Source organism: Schistocerca gregaria, chromosome 2, assembly GCF_023897955.1.
Source record: "Schistocerca gregaria isolate iqSchGreg1 chromosome 2, iqSchGreg1.2, whole genome shotgun sequence".
Lineage (NCBI taxonomy): Eukaryota > Metazoa > Arthropoda > Insecta > Orthoptera > Acrididae > Schistocerca > Schistocerca gregaria.
In genome coordinates, this window is record NC_064921.1 from 266,939,192 (window position 1) to 266,953,593 (window position 14,402).

Below are 14,402 nucleotides of genomic sequence, written 5' to 3' on the forward strand. Positions count from 1 at the left end.
CATTCTGCTCTGCTTCTACATTTTTTTATTACGTGTTTGTGTATCAGCCGGTACACGACAAGTGTTATTTCAAAGGTGGTTCTCCCTTTGTTAGTATATGTTTTGCCAGTTACAGGGTTGGTATAGGAGGTCGTAATATCCATATCAGACCCTATGCTCCTTCTGCGCCAATTTCCCTACCCTTTGGCTGCCGCCAATTTCCCTACCCTTTGGCTGCCGCCAATTTCCCTACCCTTTGGCTCCCATCCCTTTGGCTGTCCCATCTACCACCACCTATATCAGCCCTGTAACTGGCAAAACATACTATCAAAGGGAGATCCATCTGTGAAACAGCACACATTGTGTACCAGATGTTATGTGCATGCTGTTTGGCTATCTACGTCGGTGTGGCTACCACCAAGTTATCAGTAATGATAAATGGACACATACAGAGGGTGTAAACTGACAAAACACTATATCCTGTCGCAGAGCAGGCTCTACAACAGGCCTGTTCACCAGTTTGTTTGTGTGAGCTGGCTTGTGCTAAAACCTCAGCAGTGAGCAACTGGCCACTCACGGTGAGTAACAGAAGGGGAAGAAGAGAAGAGGGGAAGAGTAACAGCAACAAGGCACCTTAGCACAAGAAACTGTTGTCAACAAGTATATTCTATGGCTGCTAACATTAATACTACAGAGATGTATCATTTCACTGTGGCTAATTAAAGCATTTTGTGGCAAATTTATTTTCTAAAACTGTTGCATTGATGAGAAATGATAATGGAATGAAACTTACATTTCTTTTAATTGATGAGGCAAAGACCATGGGACAGCTAAATACAAAACATGATATTTCTTATGATTGATGAATACAATTTTTGGACCATATTTAAACTGACATCAACTTGTATTTTTTGATTAGTTTATACTCACATTAAACAGAAAAACATTTGGTGTCATCAAATTGTGCTTATTTTGCTTTGCACTAAGACATCGCTGTCTGGTATCACTTTCGAAACATTGCTAATTCAAAGATTAGCTTTTTAGTTCTGCTGTGATTGAGCTTTTACGTGTAGACATAATTCTCTTCACTGTAGAAAAAAGTTGCTTGCACGAATATGTAATTACAAACATCAACATAATCATAGCTGCAAAATTGTGAAGTTACGGAAATTTATAAGGGTGAAAATTATTAAATGATTCTGCGAGGGTTGTTTTATCACGAAATTTATCATGCAACTGCCTGTCACGCTGAATGTCTATAACTGTAGCTAGCTATCCTACACTGATGACTTGTTAATGATGATGATGATGATGATGATGATTTGACTGACCTTTGCTTTGAACTAAACCCAGCCACAATGCTGCTTTTCTCTGATCTACAAAGAGCTGCTCTCCACTTTAATTACTGTGCAACTATATACGAGTATATTTGCTTGCACCTAAGGCTATGGCAAATGTAACACATGATAAGTCCTCTGAAGACAGCACCCAGTTTGCACTTCCCCCTGCACTACATAATGACGTCTGACCAGCACATTTTCCGTGAGAGCTCACAACCCAGGCGGTGATAGAGTGCAAGGACTCTTGCTCACCTAGCCAATTCCTGAACAGGCCTCCTCTATAACATAACAGTCTTGACATTGGTGCTCATTTCACCACATGTGCCATCTGAATTCTTGCCCCAGACACCATATTCTCAGAACTCTGCAATTGGGAAGAGGCATTACAACATCCCTATCCCCCACCTCTACCATATATAATGCACTTAACTTTCCTCATTAATTCTTCCACAATGTTTTGTAAAGTAATCTTTGTGCTGCTTATTACCCATCTTCCACTCTCTAGCTCTCAGGTTTTCAAATCTCTTCCAGTGCAGTCCCCAACAATTGGTCTTTCCTTCTCCATCCGGTAAGTCTCCCTGACCCAGGGTTGTAGGTAACTTTTCCGAACCCTCCCCATTTCCTATATCTTGCCAGTCCTTTACCTTGATCCCTCTTCCTTCCCCTTCAACCCATTGGCTCCAAAAGCTAGCATATTTCTTTAATCTTTGTATATTTTTTCTTCTGAGTAGATTTTTTATCTCTCCAGTTAAAGAAAATTATGGTGCGATTAAAAAGAGAGAGCATTATGCTTATGGAGAAATCTGTAATTTTCAGTGCTCATCAGATTTTCTGTGACCTCTTGCAATGAAGTACAGCAGATTTCTCTATTGTGTCTACTGGGCAATGGACTTGTACATAAGGAGAGTGTAGTTTAACCCCATCTCCCCCTTTTTGTGTGTGCCATCTAAGTAATGGTTGTTACATTATCAAATGCCTCTTCTACTAAACGTATTATGATGCAACCAAAAGGAAGCACGAGTGTAATACAGGATATGGCACAAAGACCTTCTGTATTTCAAAAGGTAGTTACAAACAAACAAAGGTATTGAGAAAATATTTTTACTTGTGAACAACAAAAACTATGCCATTTTACATTCGCTGGTTATAAAAATTATTTCCAGTAAATGACATCCTCCAATCTTGACACATTGAAAAAGCCTTTTCTGAAAGTTGTATTGTGTTCTCTTTCTCATTTCCAGTGGAAAGGCAGCCATTTCCTGGCTGATTGCTTACTTAAGTGTTTGCAAATTTGTGGGGCAATGTTTGTTCACTTGAGCCTTTAGGTGTCCCCACAGGAGTGGGGACACCGGGTGACCTTAGGGACCTGACAATTTCTCCACAAGAGAAAAGACATCCAGGAAACAAGTCTCTCAAAATTTCTAGACAATGCTGAGTAGTGTAAGCTGTAACTCCATCGTATTGGAGCCAGATTTCTCCTTCTTCATGTTCACCAACACAGTGGTTTACCTTAGGTCGGAGGAAAGTCTCTACCATGTGGCAGTAGCGATTTGAATTAACTGTTACCATTAAGCCATCTTCTTTGATGAAATATGGCCCCACACTGTCACACAATGAGTGTGAAGCAGTTGTCTGTGAAGTTCCTGAGGGTTTTCTGCCGCCTAGTAGAAGAAATTTTGTTTATTTACCGTGTTCAACAAGTGTAAGTGGGCCTCATCAGAAGAAATCAAAACAGCTCCAGGGGGAATGTTCGGAAGTATTTCCTCACATACAGCTCTGCAAGTTTCAAAATGTCTCTCTCTTAATTCTTGGGTAAGCATCATAATGCATGGGTGCATGTGAAGATCTCTGTGCAAGATTCTTCTTACATCCCTACCAGATAATTCGCAGACAGCCATATGTTTTAAGTATTGAGCACTATGGAGATTGCTGGATTGATGAGTGAATATTTTTTCTATCAGGAAGAGAATCATGCTGACCAAGTTCAAAGTGAGAGTGAAATGCTCTCTGAGTGGAACTCACAGAAGCATAGCTATGAATATACTGTTCCATAACAAATGCATGATGCTCAGCTAGCCAATATATTGTGCCTACTGAAAATAGCATGTACTCTGTTATCAACTAAAAACCCAGTATCTCCACCACAACTTACACAGCAGCCCCTCTTTTTACCAGACCCCATATATTGTAAATAGGGCTAGGCCCCTGCATAGCTGGGCAATCCTGTTTCTGGTACGCTGTTTGCATTATACGAGTTGCTGGACCTTGGCCCAGACAAGCTCCCTCTGCTTATGCGTCTCACCTGTGTGTTTTAATTTGGTGCTGATTACAAATATTATGTTTACAGGTCTAATGCTAACAGGTGCCACTAGGACCAACCATCATCATTCATGGACAGCACATGTAGCACCTACAGTGGAACTACAATATGAGCAAGTTGTGTCTACGGGTCACATGGTCATCAAGAGCCCATGGAGATTGCTCTGCCACAGCGCACTTAATCAGTGGTGCAACCTCCAACAGAGAGCTGCAGCTGCAGCTCCTCTCCATGCTGCTCACACCGGTTGCCTATGACATCCCATCTTTTGGAGCTTCTGATGAGTCCACACCATACCACATTGCTCTGCTACACCATTCAGTAGCTGCCATACATCATCTGTAGGACTCAGTGCTACAGCAAACTTTCTGCTGTATCTACTGCTGATAAAAGATGATCATTTCTTTTATTACTATCTTATGGCAGATTTTACTTTCTGTGGTCATACTACAATAAATGCACATTATAAGACTATCTATGGAATCATCATTCTTTGTTTTACTATTCACTGTCATCCTACAGGGTCGCAACCGAGTCTTGGATATGCTATGCTGCTTGGACTTTGGTCTTGATTACATTAGGGCTAGTACACTGCTACTGACTTAGGAAGCCACTGGCTGTCGCTTCCTTATTATTGTATTTTGTGCAGCCTCATGTTTGACTGTATAAAAAATTAATTGGTCAGCTCTCTTTTGTACTGAGTGCTACAATAATGAGAATATCTTATTTTACAAAACTGACAAACTGAAAACTCAAAGCAATCAGATATGAAGTCTAATGTCTGTTACCCAAATGTTTTCATTTTTGAAATAAGAAAACCCCTGCACAATTAAATGTAAATAAATGTGGGAAAATCAAATTTGTCTTCATAAATGACAATAAAGAACAAAGTAAAAGCTTTTCAATTCTGTTTACCTTACTTCTGGATTATTTGCTCTCTGTGGCATTGGAAGCATAGATGGAGTGCACAATAAATGGTCAAGAGGTGATCCATTGAGCATAGAATTTGACTTCCCCTCACCCACACAGTTCCAAACTAATGCTGTGGGGCATTCAAGTGTGATGACCTATATAACATGAAGAAACTTCTGGATAAAATAGGTTTCTTCAAATCAACAGAACTTTATGTAACAATATAAGATTATTATAATACATAAAAATACACACACTAATAGTAAAATATAAATTACATTGCATTAGAACACAAACAATTATGAAAATGGATGCACACTGCGGGTCTACAATGTGCTGAATGGACACACAATGCTGGGATTGAAGTTCGGCAGGTGGACTAGGGGTGGAGTAGTTGCATCGGGTAGAGTGGGTAGAGAGAGTAAAAGGTGAGGAGATGAAGGACGTTTTGGGAGTGAATAGCTAGTGGGCCAGAGGGAGGCAGCCTTCATGCTGGACAGGAATGCAGGATGGAGAGGTGACAGGTGCAGAGGCTAGACATTTGACACCAGAGCACCAGAGTCAGTGAGGTGTGACACATGAAGTAGATGACATGGAGGCATCAGTTGAGAGAGTGACATGACAGATGGTGGGCAAACTGTTGATCTGAGGGTGTGGGGGCAATGAGTTAGTGGACACTGGAGCTGGGAGTATTGTGGCAGAGGAGGACGTATTGCAATGATATCTCCCATCTAAGTAGGTCAGAAAAGTTGGTGCAAGAGGGAAAGATTTAGATAACAAGTGTTGCAAAGGAGCCACTGAACTTAAGCATGTTGTGCTCAGCAGCATCTTCTGCCAGTGGGTGATCAACTCTGTTCTGTGCCAGAATTGGCACTGCCCATTCATTCTGGTGGACAGTTGAGTATCGGTCATGCCCATATAAAATGCTGAGTAGAAATTGCAGCAAAGCTAGTTTATGACATGGCTCCTTCCACAAGTGATCCTGTCTCTGATGAGATAGGATAGGCCTGTGACAGGACTGGAGAGTAGGAAGAGCTGGTGTGTGTATTGGGCAGGCCTTACAACTGGGCCTTCACAGGGATATGCACCCTATGGCTAGGGTTTGGGAGTGGGAATGGCAGAGGGATGGACTAGGATATTGTGTTGGTTGGGTAGGTGGGTGATGGATACCATTTTATGGCAGACGGAAGGGTTGTGGATAGGATGTCCCTCATTTTTGGGCATGAAGATAGATAATAAAGCTCGGTGAAGGATATTGTTCAGTTGCTCCAGTGTGGGGCCTCAATTTCTGTTACCCCACTGTCACCACACCCTTTACCCAACAGTTTTTCCTTGCTCTGTCCAACCACCCTTTCCTAATCAATGCTTCCACATCATCTGCATCATGTGGTGCATCTCACTGGCTCTAGTGCCTGTCTGTAACATGCCTAGTTCATGTACCTGCCACTCATCTGTATCACGTGGTGCATCTCACTGGCTCTAGTGCCTGTCTGTAACATGCCTAGTTCATGTACCTGCCATCCATCTCTCCTGCATCCCTATACTGTATGCCTACTGCCTCCCTTTGAGCCACCAGACACCCATCCCCAATCTCTCCTTCTGCTTCCTGCCTCTTTCTTCCTCTGTCCACCCCATCCAACACAGTCCCCACTCAAGTCCACCTGACGAATCATACCTAAAATGTAGGATTCAGAATGTTTCAAATATTCCATGGCTGGGAGAAGGAGAAAGAAATATAGAGATATGCAACAGGAGGTAAAAGCATGTCTGAATGAACCAAGATTCAAGAAAGATACAAGGTACATAAAAATTTACCAGAAGTAACACACACAGACCAGCCATACTGTCCCTGTGACCATGTCAGTTGAAAGAGTCACTCAGTAACATATTCAAATAACCTGATAAAGACTTGGCAAGAAGCCAAAACTGTCAATGATACCACTTGTGTGGCTTTAGTCTGAAATACTTAATAACAATTTTAAAAAAGTAACAGCTGACTCAACAGTCAAGATTAAAATTGCAAAAAACTGACAATAATTGGAAGCAATTGATACGTCAAACATGGGAGCAAAACTTGAAATGAATGATAAAGTGTAAATGAAAGTAAAATATAAAAAGAAGTGAACTCTTAAAGAGGAGAGCAAGTTATGGTTAGAACATAGAGATGTGAAGGTACATTTGAAAGAGGAGGACTGGTATGGAGGGAGGGAGCAGAACAGTATTGGAAAGGAAACAGAAACTGATTGAAATACAACACAGAGAATGTAAATAGACACAAGGAATAACATAGAAGACAAGTGGAAGAAAAAACATATTTAACATAAGACCAGGCGGATGATGAAAGCCAGAATGATATACAGTAGTTACCATGGGGGATTTTTGAAGCAGTATTTTAGGAGTTCTATGCATGTAAAACACTAACCACTAAACATATGCGTACAAAGAGGCAACAGTGGAACAGGAATGTTAGAGAAAGTGGACAACCCAATACTATGCAAATAAAACAGAGAAAACTTATTAGAGCAGATGGTGCCTTCAGATAATATTCTCCTAGAAGTATTGAGAGGAGCAATGGATAGCAACAGAATGCAAGGCCTCAAAAAAGATCTAGAGGCAACATTAACAAAGACATAAAACAAACAGCATAGAAGAAAAAGGAATGTAGAATGATCATAATGAAATTACAGAGCAATCTTATGGTTAAATAAGCAATGTAGAAAATTGATGTTGGGAGTTGGTATTCAAGTGAAATTAATAGACAAGTCCTACACACTATGTTTCATATTCAGCAGTATGATATAGAGTGTTTCAAGATAGAGAGGATTCACTGTAGCTGAAAGATTAAATAGTGGCCATGCCAATATAATTTGCTGTCCCAACCTTGCAAATCAAGTAACAGAGATTTTAATGTGTACTTTGCAAGTAGATAAGATGGTGTACATTGTTACGGAGAGATGTGAAGCCTAGAAAATGTCTCCCTATGGGGAAACTCACTTGAGCAAGGATTGTGGGGAGAGATATGCTTCCATATAATGGTACCAATCCTTAAAAGTATGTTATAGTGGTTAAGAGGATGACACCCCAACATTACTTTGAAATATGTGCAGTTGATTTTGAGTATTATCAAGTGTTCCTTACAGTGTTAAGCTTTTAAATCAGTAATGGATCAGTACCAGAGGGTGTTTAATTATTATATACTAATCCACTGCGAGCAGATTTGCTGGGACAAATAAATAGTAACACATATGTAGGGACTAAAAAGATTTTTGTGGGCATTTCACTTCATTAAGGGTGATGACTTCAAATTAGTCATCCAATGTTAAAGCTAGAAACCTCCTCAGACATAGCATTGAAAACTGGCATACAGGCAACAAGAAACAATCACACAACATAACATCACAGGTAGTACATCTCTCCTTCATGTATTAAACAGTGATTCACCTGCTTGACTTCCTTAAACTCTGTAACCCTGTACTTGAAACAAGATTACATAATTGTTAGAAAACAGCAGGTAAAAAGGAATAGAAAGGGCCATCTTCATAGGAAGCATGACTCTTTATTGTTATCTCATAAATCACACCTATAGTGCTGTTGCATATGTCATGTGGAATGAAATCCTGACCAATGTTCATATTCTACAGCAATGGGCTTAGAAAACTATGAAATTATTAGGCCCTACTATATCTCACAGTGTTGTGGTTGCCTACCTGTTTACACTGTGATGAAAGTTTACAGAGCAGACTTTTATTCGCTATGTGAACGTGGTGTGCAGTTGTGAGGGACTGACAAACATCTTATGCATGATGAAGAATGTGTATTGTACCAGCTACACATCACTGAGTGGTAGCTACCACTCTGGGATCAAACTGTAACAACATAAATGTGCATTTCTAATACTGAATACTGGAAACCTCATTAGGTTTTTCATTCATCCCACACTATCACTATTTAATAAGATATTAACTTCCAGTGCATGGCTCAAAGCACGAACTAGGCCGTCAGTTGGTTACACCCCCAGCCTATGAATAACACTGAAATGACATCAGGCCACACAACACACACAACAGTAGAGAGGGCTGCATAACTATTTCTTTTTCACAACAGTGAGGATTAATGCTTGCTTTGAAGTTCATCTTTGTTAAAGCGTTCTACATGCTGCTTCCTAACATATTGAGCAAACTCCCTTCAAGTCCCGGCTTGAAAAGTTCTAAGCAATTTCAGGGTGCTATTCCCATTTAATACATGAAAGGATATAGTCTCCATGATTCTATGTCTGCAGTAATATGGTTTATTGCAATTGGTTTTCGATTTACTGTTGAGTAACACATTTCAAGTCAGCACCTTTTGAGATGACAAAGTCTCTCAAAAATAACTTTAGATTTATGTTTCCATATTTATTTGTTGCATTGAATCTGCTCATGGAATCTTTGCATATAATGAAATACTCTATGTATTAAAATTGCTCATTCTAGTATATATCATATTATATAATGACTAAATTATGAACATGTTTGCTCAAAAGGTCTAGTGTTGAAAATGGGCACATTCAGCATGACATAGTAAACATAGTGAAGAAAAGAGCAAAATGATATTGCTGGCATTTCTGGAAAGCTGAGCTAATTAATGTTCTCAGATTTCCAGGATGGTGAGTTCATCAAATGGTGCAACATTTTGCTGAGTATTGCCTGCATCATCTTCTGGCGAAGCTGATAAGAGACACACTTACTAAAATATCACCCTTTTAGCATGTATGTTGGCTTCCTTTCTGAACATGTTGTAATGTTCATTTTATCTGGTGAAAACATCATCTTTAGTATCTGCTGTTCCTTGTATTTTCAGGTTTGATTTTAATGTTTTGTGCCACACCATAATATACAAACCAACAAACAACATGGCAGAGGTAAAGGAGTACCTACACATGACAATAAATGATGGTAAATCAGCAAGTTACCAAACTGGAGTTATATTTTTTCAGGACAATGCTATTCTTTCTAGGTAGATTATTGGGCATTTGTTACGTAGTAGACTTCGTTGAGATGAAACAGTAGTTTCAAAATTGAGGAAGCTCATTAATGGCTAGCGATATTATGAGCTGATTGTTTGTGTATGAGGAGAGCACACAACAATAATGCAGAATCAATAATAAAAAAATATCCCATAAACATTTTCAAAGTTTAAATAAAAATGAAAAGTGAGTCTTTCAAAAATATTCTTAATAATGATAATATTACAAAAAGAATAGGTTGCTACTCACTGTAAAGATGGAATGCTGAGTTGCAGACAGACACAATGAAGAGACTGTTACACAGTGAGTTTTCAGCCAAAGCCTTCTTTAGAAAGGAAAACACATTCGCATTCACACAAGCAAGCACAGCTCATGCACACATGACTGCTATCTCGAACTATTCCGGCCAGAATGCATAATAATATAGCAGTTTTAGGGAACAGCATAGTGGAGGTTCTTAATAATGATGAAGATAAAGGCAAACTAATGACCTAAATCAATGTATTTCTTGAGCAGCGCAACAGTAAACTTATGAATCATCATTGTCTCATTATCTCAATCCTGATAAAGATTGAGGTGGTGTGATGTTAATGGCAGTAGTGGGGAATGAGCAGAGGTTAAAAATTCACTACCACTCCACATATTTTCTTTCTTCCTCTTTCCCACTAACCTCTCAGGTGAGAATGGTTCGGAAATTTACCTCATACCATAGTCAAATTATTTTCTTTTATACAAGTACTTTTGGAGCTTTTATTTCTTATAAAACTGGAAATAAGTTTAATAGTATTTGAGAAGGAAAGTTGCTACTCACCATATAGAGGAGATTCTGAGTCGCATCTCCACATCTCAGTATCTCCACTATAGAGTGGGTAGCAACTTTCCTTATCAACTATTGTTACAGTCCATCCTGGATTTTCCATTGTTTGAAATAAGTTTAATGTCATTCTTGAACAGAGTAGCAAAGTAAGGAAAATTACCTGTAGTATTGCACTAAGACTCATCACAATATCACGATGATGTGGGCAATTCATGTACTCATTAAAAGTGACAGTGAGAGGGTTGAGGCCAGGTTGAATGGTACTGGGCACCAACACATTACTGTAATAAAAAGAAACCATGAATTGTCAATTTTATATGGACTGCAATAAAATCATAGGCAAACAGAGAGAAATATTTGGAATTATAAAACAAAATACATTTTACAGGTGATCATAAAAAAAGACAAAGCCCACAATGAAAAGATTTGTACACATTTTCTGACAAATCTCTATCTCAGCTTAATGCCCAATGCAGTATTCTGCTTGAAAGAAAATAAATCTCAATTCAAATTCCACCTCTGTCTCACTTGAGGACAAATGGCTTCAATGTACTTTAAATTCACATAAACCTTAAATCCTGTGATTTCACCATGACACACTTACACAAAGAAATATCTGCTGCAAACAATGATGTGTGAATAAGTGGCTTTGGAGACCACTGTATTTCCTGTGGTTTAAGCTAGACATCTTTCAGTGAAACCATGTGACACTGCAGCTGACAGTATATGCACCATATTTACACTCTTACTGGTAGTTACATTAGGTAAACATTCACAGAAGAGTGATAATTCATTTGCTGTTTTCGAATCTATTATGTATGTATAACAAACTGTATAAGTAATGAGTATATACTGCTGTAATCCTTACAGGTAAATTCATTTTCATATACTTAGCTGAAAAAGTCATTTTAGGAGGAATCGCGATACAAACACCACCAATATTGAACTTACACACATAATAACTTACAATGTTTTTACAGCTAAAGAGAAAATGCATAACATGAAGTGATAAAAATGATAACTGAATGATAAATTCATAAACAAGAAAATATAGATTTAAAGTTCTTTTCGGCGTCTTGAAACTAAATATGAATTAACAATTTTATGCATAATCATTATTTCCTGGCACACAATTTTGTACTGTTTCTCACCCATCGGCAGCAGCTCTGCTATTTGTTGCTTGTGGACTTTCTTTATTTGGCCCCCCTCCGGCCATTTAAATTCTAATTTGTCTTTTCTGATTCAAACATTCTTATACCTGTGAATGAAATATCAGAAATTCTTTGTATTAACAATTTCTCTTCCTTTCATCCCAGTTTTGCATATTATGTGCTTTCTCATTGTTTTTTCCTCACAAAGTTTTAGAAAGCAATAAAAAGTCAAGCTTTCATTACATGTACCCTAAGCTCCTTTGTAACAATTCTTATTATTGTATACAGTAACAATTCAGATGTTACTGCTTATCATAAATAAAGTCAGGGGGAGAGGGGGAGTAGGACTGATGTTAATGACATCTGATTGTATTTCTGTCATTTAACATTGTAGTGACCACATGCAGAGGAATTCTGTTCTTTTTTCCTTCATATTTGCAAATTTTTCAATCACTAAAGATTGAAGTCAGTAACTGCTAAAATGAGGTCTCATTCAACACAGTATAGTGCGAGTGCTGTTGTCTTTTGTGGTCCATAGTTTTACAAGAAGGTTATGATGCATTTCAGTGATGATAAACAACATTCTGCTTCTGGCATGGTGTTGTAACTGTAATTATTGTTTTCATGAGTTTCACAATTTGCTCAATGTATCACAAAGATTATACCCTTTATGCAATAAAGTAAGTTCAAAAGATACTTTCCTACTACTCTCATCTATACGTAACAGGGAGTTCCTGTCAAAGATTCTTTGTTTGGAAAAAAAGAACAGCATTTAATAGCTGCTCTGAAAGAAGTTGCTGAAAAAGTGGAAGAGTAAATGGTAAATTTCTCTTCTAGAAAGAGAGAGGAACAACTAAGGGTCCAGTGAACCTGAATCTTTCTTTTACCTCATAACTTACATCATCACATAATTCTCTTGCCTCCTGCATTATATTACATGTCACTCCTTCATCTCAAATTCTCCCTCTTTTATGGCATGGGCCCTTGCATGCAAGTTATCGACGAAACAAATTTCAGAATTTTTCATGATGCTCAATAGCATTAAAAAAGTTGTATTACATACACTGTTTGTGTTGTGTAATAGATAGGGTAAGGGCTTCACATGCAGGAGGTTGTGGGTTGGAATCTAATCAGATGCCTTAAATATTTTTATTTTTAAAATCTTTATTGAAACAACTGTGACCATTATTTTTATTCAATCAATTGGTTGAAATGTAGTTTTTTTACTTGTATTCTTTTGTCACATAATTTTAATCAATCTTGTTCCACTTGGAATTATTGTGAATGTAAATTTAATTATATGTATCTATTATAATATTCAATTACTTGAAAATTCCAATCTATCGGTTAAAAAACAAAAGACAAAATAATATATTTCCACTGACTGTGCAATGATGTGAAATACAGATTTTTCACTACAAGATATGCAGTTTTTTTTCCTTTCTTTTGCATGGTAATTGTCATAGAAAAGTTTAATACATAGCCTAATTTCCTACTGCACTATGGACCAAATAATGCAGTAGAATATTTAAAAAAAAAGAGGGGTTTATAAGTAAAATGAAACTCAAGCAAAATGAGAAAAAGATTTATGAATACAATAAAAAGAAATTATATCAACATTAATACACAATATTAATTAAAAACACATGAACAAAGATTTCATGGGGAAAAAGAAAGATAGAAAGAAAAATGACGGCAAATAAAGAAGTTGATGTTATGACTAAAACGGTGTGACAAAGTAATGGAAATAAAAAATTCAGTTTTAATCAATTAACTGAATAAAACCGATGATCAAAGTCAGTTATATAAAGATTCTTAAAAAATTACTGCACCTACAAAGATTTGAACCTATAACCTTCTGTGTGTGAAGCCCTTACCCTATCGATTACACCATGCAACCAATCTATGCAACACACCTCTTTTGACGCACTGAGTGCCATGCAAAAGTCTGAAATTTTTCCTTTTCATCAACATCTCACAAATGAGAGCCCATGAGGATGAATGGCTGCACCATGTGATACCTCGTACCTTAACCTATGTTAATGATATAGATGATTTCAAAAAGTCAATCCCACTGCTGGGAACCTCTCCTTGCGATTCTAATTCTGCACTAAAATTCAGGCCATGTCAGGATTGGAAGATGATTCAGGCTTATCATGTCATCTGAGAGCAAGTTCCAAGGCACCACAGAAAAGGATACTGTTAATAATTAGATTTAGTATCTATCTATACTGGTAACTTTTTGGTTGTGTAAGGGTTTCTTAATTTTGCCTTGGAAATGATGAATATCACAGACTCTGTTTTTAGCCCATGAAAGCGCTCCTCAAAATTATAAACATAGAAAACAAAATAAAGCTCTTTCCAAACCACAAGCACATACGCGTTCATGCTTATTGAACAATTTGGAGTTAAATTTACTACTGAATTCATGACATTTCAACTCTCTGCAAAACTGTTAAACTAGGAGTCGGCCTACCTAGCCTCTTAGTTTCTAATTTTTCTTCAGACTTGTGTAAATGGATGGGTTTTGGGTGTTTTGTTTTAGGGCACAAGAACAACTGAGGTCATATGCACCCATGTCATAACATGACTAAGTAGAAGTCAGAAGTGGCTACATGTTAAGCCGATGTGATGGAAGGAAAGAGTTAAAAACAAGGACTTTCCTTTGAAAAGAGGTCCACAAAATTTGCCATAGAGACAGCGGAAGTCCCCGACCGAAGATTAAATGTCCTTTTTCATATTGCTATGACGTATAAAAAGTAGAATGTGGTCGACAGCCTATGCGTCATTTGCTAGAACAGTCAATAACTCAGACAGCAACAGGCACTGGAACATAAGTGGTAAGAAAAAGGACATTCGGTTAGGAAATGATGAACCGTCA

General features: G+C 37.8%; 1 protein-coding gene across 4 annotated transcripts in view; it reads right to left on the reverse strand.

Annotated features, from left to right (window-relative positions):
- LOC126336849 (mediator of RNA polymerase II transcription subunit 12) overlaps positions 1-14,402 on the reverse strand; it is a 356,148-nt gene that overhangs the window by 297,756 nt on the left and 43,990 nt on the right. For all 4 annotated transcript variants that reach the window (XM_050000939.1, XM_050000937.1, XM_050000940.1 and 1 more), the window contains 2 exons: positions 10,531-10,651; positions 4,552-4,703 (listed from right to left, as the gene is read on the reverse strand). In XM_050000939.1, coding sequence (XP_049856896.1) covers positions 4,552-4,703; positions 10,531-10,651 — 273 coding nt within the window. The remainder of the gene's footprint in view (positions 1-4,551; positions 4,704-10,530; positions 10,652-14,402) is intronic.